We start from the raw sequence: 6021 nt of genomic DNA, 5'->3' as shown, positions 1-6021 counted from the left end.
TCAAAACATAAAGTATTATAATAATGTACTTTATGATAACAAAAACAATATAACTCTAAGAAGGAAAAAAAAAATTCCTACACATCTAAATTTCAAAATAATATATATAAATCTCTACCACATACTTATGTTTTATAATTTGTATAATTGATTTTCATCATTTTAAAAAAAATAATCATATACAAATTTAACTACATTCACAAATAAATATAATATCACATTACACTGAAAATAAAATGAAATGCTTTGTTTTTATTTTAATATAAAATAATTAATACATATATAAAATTAATACTAAAAACATTCCATATAAAATAAAATAAAAATGGTAATTAAAAATAGTTTTCATTGCCGAATCAAATCAAGTTAAAATAATTTCCTTTATTATATCATTTTCTAAAAATACATATCTTTTAAAATATATAATTTCCTTTTAATCAAACACAATTCTAATACAAAATATTTATAAATACTATAAAAATATAAACTCCTTTAAATCTCTTGGAATTAACCAATCTCAAAATTAACAAACACTGAAATATTCCAGAATGGCAGTTTATCTCAATAATGTATTCCAAACAACCAAAGTAAACAATCAAGTTAACTAATCTCAAAATTAACAAATTCTGAAATATTCCATAATAGCAGTTTGTCTCAATGATGTATTCCAAAAAGCCAAAGTAAACAATCAAGTTCTGATATATTCAGCATGTTAAATAAAAAAAAATGACGTTGAATAAAACTCTGTAAATTCAAAATATAAGTTATCATGATAGAGTTAAACATTGAGACGTGAGAAATATACATTGTGATAGCAAGAGTGATGAGTGATGAAAGTTGGAGGAAAGCGGTTCTTTCGCCTGTAAATCCTCAAGATAGTCTGTGTAAACCTCTACCGCATATATGTGCTTTATAATCTTCACGGTTCGGTTCAAATGATGATACAGAAAGACATGGTTTAGAATGCCAGTGACACGCAAATCTAGCATCACCAGAACCCGCAAAAACAGCTAGAAGTTGCAGCCTTTGATTTGGATTGGAATGCTTTGCAATTTGCAGTATTTTTTAAGTACGTTTGGACCGCCAATTCGATTCTGGTACACACCTCTAGTTTTCTCGTGCGCGGTCTTCCAAGAGATTGGATTGGTTTAACCAGACTTTGCAATCATATGCAGAGCAGAAGGCCTGCAAACAAGTGACCACCAAGAGTATCACTGCAGCTACGAGAGATAGGAATTGCCACGAACCGAATATGTGTTTCTTCACAAACTTGACCGCCACAACTTTCCATTTTCTGTAATAATATGTATTAACATCCGCTATCACTTTGTCTAGAAATTCAACTTTTGCGAGATGAACGCACCTACCCATGTTGTTCCAGAGGCTCGCTACCTCCCTGTCACCTTTGAGATGGTTGGAGATAATTCCCTTCTCTCTCAACAATCTTACATCTTCTTCGCTGTCGATTATCCCGTTCATGAAATCGATGTAGCGTGTGAAAACCAGTGGACTGGGCGCCGCTGTAGCTTCAAATACCACCAGATTTCTCAAAATTACCTCCGTGTTGGTATCCAATTTTACTCTGGGGAGGTAAAGCGTGGCAGTCTTCCTATCAAATTGTATTGTGGTGAGGTCACCATTTGTAGGGACAAATTTGACTCCCACGGAGTGTAAATCTGCCACAGATGGAATGGCAGATCTTAACGACGTGGGTGGTATGATCTTAACGACGGATTCTTCGCCCTTCCCCTCCTCGTCTCTGTCTCCTTTCGCCAATTGGGTGGTATCCTTTTCGACAAGAAGATTCAAGGATCTTATGCTCCGCACTGGCCCACGCAAGTCCGAGAGAAATCGAAGGGGACGAACGTTTAGAGAGGAGATAGCCTTCCATAGCAATGTACCGAAGGCCAGTCTAACAGTTGAACTGTCCCCTTTCTCAGGCGACTCCGTTTCTTGCTCATCACTTGGATTTGGATTCTGATTGTCGTAAACATTAGGGACGATGGCGTAGTACAGCACCTCTAGGACGTGCCCTCTCCCGTTTATACAGAGATTTGAGTTGTCGGGCAGCTCGAAGGTGAAAGGAGATAATTCCTGGCAAACAAATCATAGCAGCCCGGAGAGCCTCTCCTCTGCGTGGACTTTAGAACCCATCTGCAATTACAAAAGTTTTTGCAATAGAAACAGCGGCAGTTGATTTTCCAGCATCATCACATCTCTGAAAATAGAGTTGTGAGCAGCGCTGTTGTCACTCACATCTAAGACTCGTCCCAGTTGCTTGAACTCAGCGTCCGGCGTTTTGTTGGCGTGTCTGACATAAAACTGCAAACATTTAAGAAGGAAGGCGGCGTCCATTGACATAACCCATGCCAAGGTTTTTTCCTGATAAGCGATGAACTTGTGATAACAGCTCCGTATTTGCCAATCGTGCTTCTTAAACTCCTCCACCACGACGGACTGAAACTTGCCTCGTTTGTTGATTGTTTTCTCAAATCTGTGAACAGTTGCAAGTTTGTAGCGCTCCATGTCATAGAGCTCCGATCTCCAGTGGTGATAAGGACCGATGGAAACGGTTTGAGGAATGTACGCTTCCGGCTTCAGCGCCAATAGCACACAAGAAGTCGTCGTCCTCTTCTTCCTGGAGGATATCCAGACCTTCATTAATTTGAATAACCCAAATATTCTCATCGATTTTCGGTTGAACAATGTTAGTGTTCGATTCCATGTTTCAGGGTCAGAGAAAAGGAGGCGCGTACAAAATTGTTGAGAAATATACGAGAAAAGGGCAGAGAAAAAATAAGACATGTATGAGACTAGTGTGCATCAGCCGGCTTATATAGAGGATAACTACATAAGTTGGCCGAGGTAGCGGCGGGTGAACACTTTCGCGGGGGTGGTCACGGGTAAGTCCTTTCCAAAAGGTTTCCGTGTCAACATATGAATCTGACATAGGGGTTTATAGATGTCTAACCGTTATTATCAATATAAGCTTAGCCTAGTTGAATAAGTACAGTTTTTTTTAGGAGTCGTCTATGGAGGCGAAGGAATTGAAGGCGAAGGAATTGAAGGGAAGGTTAAAAGTGGTTGGAATTTTGGTAAAAAAATTTCAAATTTTTTTGTAGAGGTAGTGTTTGAATCATATTTTTGATGGTGAAAATAGATTCACCACCATCAGAAACTTCTAATACATCTAAAATTATGAAGTCTAAGACCTTTTACTTAGATTTACAAAAATTCTTGCTAAATTTTTTCAAAATATGACTTGAATTTCCATAACTTTCAAGGGATTCAAGGGAAAAAAACCATAATTGTTAGACTACGAGGTTTTTTAAACTTTCAAGAATGGTTGTCACCCCAACTCTTCCGGTTCACGTGATATATAAGGAGTTGGTTCGAACTTTAGTAGGTGGAATGCAACAGTGCAACAGGGGAGAGCTGCCGAGCTCGAGAGCACCAACACCCTCCGTCGTTTTTATCTATGTTTATGTTGGGGATTTTTGTGTCAAAATCCCAAAAACACAATATAACATCACAGAACAGAGAACAATGCTCTGTTCTTCACACACAGGATCTTTAACACAGCGGAAGTTTAAAAGATTGTTTCTGAGAACAGAGTATAACATGCATAAACAGGGATCTGTATTCATTAAAAATGAAAAGCCTGATACAATATTCTTCCTCTTCTGCTCAGAGGGATTCACCAAAAGAAGACACACACACTACATTACAGTCTACGCTGCTGCGTAAAAAACATTCACTTGCGCTGCTGCACAACCCCTGTGTCACACACTATCACACCTTAAACTACAATGCACACACCTCACTTACATACAAAATCTGAATAGTTTTAATGAACAAAAATGGAGTCCCATACTGGGAACTGCTCGAGGCTGTCCTTCTCGTCCTCGGCTGAATTGATCATTAACTGTGGTCGCTGGAAATTCAATGTGCAGGAGCTTGAACGCAACCTGCTTCCTTCTCGGCCATGCTGTAAATTGAAAGCTTCTGCCTACTATGCTGTACTGTTCCATGCTCACTTTAACTGCCTCCGCGCCAATTCTCTGTTTCTCCGTATATTTTAAAATATATGAGCAGCACTTCTAAACTCATAAAATTTCCGTTTGACGGACTTCAAATGTTAAACCAATATGCTTTGGGAACCCATCGGGTCCGGGCTTCATCGCATGGCGCTTATATAAAAATGGTTGTGAACCCATGGTTTCCCCGATTGCGATATGCCGATCGCACTATGTGCCGATACCTCCGATCATATATATATATGCCTGAAATACATTAAAATGCCCTGAGCGCAGACTTGAAAATTTATCAAAAACTATTTATAATGTTGTCGGGTCCGCTCCATCGCATCGCAACATTACTCATGTTAAAAGTCCCGACCTTATGACATTGCCGATAGCGATGTGCCGATGCGATATCGGCGATCGCTCATCGCACAATAACAAAACCACTTTGTAAGTCCTCCGCTGCGACTTCGCCGATGCGATATCGGCGATCGCTCGTCGGCGACATTTCATATCGCTGTCGCTGCCTGTCTCCGATGCTCCAAACCGCCGATATGCCGACTTGCCGATACGCCGATACGATCTAGACCGTTGATCGGTTAGATCTGACGGCTGAGGTTAAAGCGGATCTTTAAGCCTGCAAATTTATTTTTGAAGCGATTTTTCTCCCGATCCTTGGTGAAATGCATGGTTTATTGTCCTCATGCTGCCGCATGGCTCAACTGTTGCACAGTTGAAATTATATTTTCAACACTCCCCTTTAATTTCAACTGTTGGGCATTCAATCATACCCAAACACTTCCTCAAAAATTCAAAGCTTTTCTGATCCAAAGGCTTTGTCAAAATATCTGCTACCTGTTCCTGAGTCCTGCAATGTTGCAAACTAATTTCTCCATTGCTTACCAATTCTCTGATATAATGAAACCTTGTATCAATGTGTTTCGTTCGTTTGTGAAACACAGAATTCTTGGACAATACAATAGCTGAGCTATTGTCACAAAAAATCATTGTCGCTCTTGCCTGCTCTTGGCCTAAGCTCCTCAACATTCTTCTCATCCACACTGCTTGACATGCCGCTGTTGTAGCTGCCACGTACTCTGCTTCTGCTGTAGACAACGCCACAATTCGCTGTTTCTTGGAAGCCCATGAAATGGCTCCTGAACCCATGTGAAAAAGATAACCGGATGTGCTTTTCCGATCATCCACACTTCCAGCCCAATCGCTATCAGTATATCCAACTAAATCTGAGCTTTTTGAAAAAGTATATAAGATGCCAAATCTTTTTGTACCTTTGACATACCTCAAAATTCTCTTTGCTTCCTGCCAATGTGCCTCTTTTGGTCTCTCCATGAATCTGGAAATTAAACTAACAGCAAACATTATGTCCGGCCTAGTTGCAGTTAAATACATAAGACTGCCAACTATGCTCTTATACAAGCTAGGATCAAAATCCTTGCTGCTGTCCTCTTTACTGAGTTTTAATCCCATTACCGTGGGGGTGATTGCTGCTTTGCATTCTTGCATGTTAAATCTACTCAATACTTGATTTACATATCTTGCTTGTGAGATAAAAATTCCTTTTTCATTTTGATCTACTTCTATCCCTAAGAAGTATCTCAGCAAGCCCATGTCAGTCATCTCAAATTCCTTTTTCATGACTGATTTAAAATTTTCAATGAGGTAGTCATCATTACCTGTAAAAATCACATCATCAACATACAAGACAACTATTAAAATCTTACCATCCTTTTCTTTGATGTAGACTGTGGGTTCTCCTTCACACTTGTCAAATTCATTTTCCAGTAGATAGGAATCTATTCTACTGTACCACGCTCTTGGCGCTTGCTTCAGCCCATAAAGTGCTTTCTTCAATATGCAAACCTTGTGTTCTTGGCCTTTCTTCTCATAGCCTAGAGGCTGCTCAATGTAGACCTCTTCCTTTAACACTCCATTTAGGAATGCTGATTTCACGTCCATTTGGTAGACTTTCCATTTGTTT

At 39.3% G+C, this 6021-nt stretch overlaps 1 protein-coding gene across 1 annotated transcript; it reads right to left on the bottom strand.

Annotated features, from left to right (window-relative positions):
- Nucleotides 1–1107: 1107 nt before the first annotated feature.
- On the bottom strand, nucleotides 1108–2661 carry LOC149193259 (putative UPF0481 protein At3g02645). Its single transcript, XM_089407266.1, has 2 exons — nucleotides 2257–2661; nucleotides 1108–2094 (listed from the first exon to the last, which is right to left on the bottom strand). The coding sequence occupies exons 1-2, from the start codon at nucleotides 2659–2661 to the stop codon at nucleotides 1108–1110; spliced, it is 1392 nt and encodes a 463-aa protein (XP_089263392.1).
- Nucleotides 2662–6021: the final 3360 nt, after the last annotated feature.

The sequence above is a fragment of the Pinus tabuliformis genome, chromosome 2_2, assembly GCF_031772625.1.
Source record: "Pinus tabuliformis cultivar Carrire ecotype Pingquan chromosome 2_2, CPIR1, whole genome shotgun sequence".
Lineage (NCBI taxonomy): Eukaryota > Viridiplantae > Streptophyta > Pinopsida > Pinales > Pinaceae > Pinus > Pinus tabuliformis.
The sequence above is the reverse complement of the archived record's forward strand: the minus strand, read 5'-3'. Positions and strand labels throughout refer to the sequence as shown.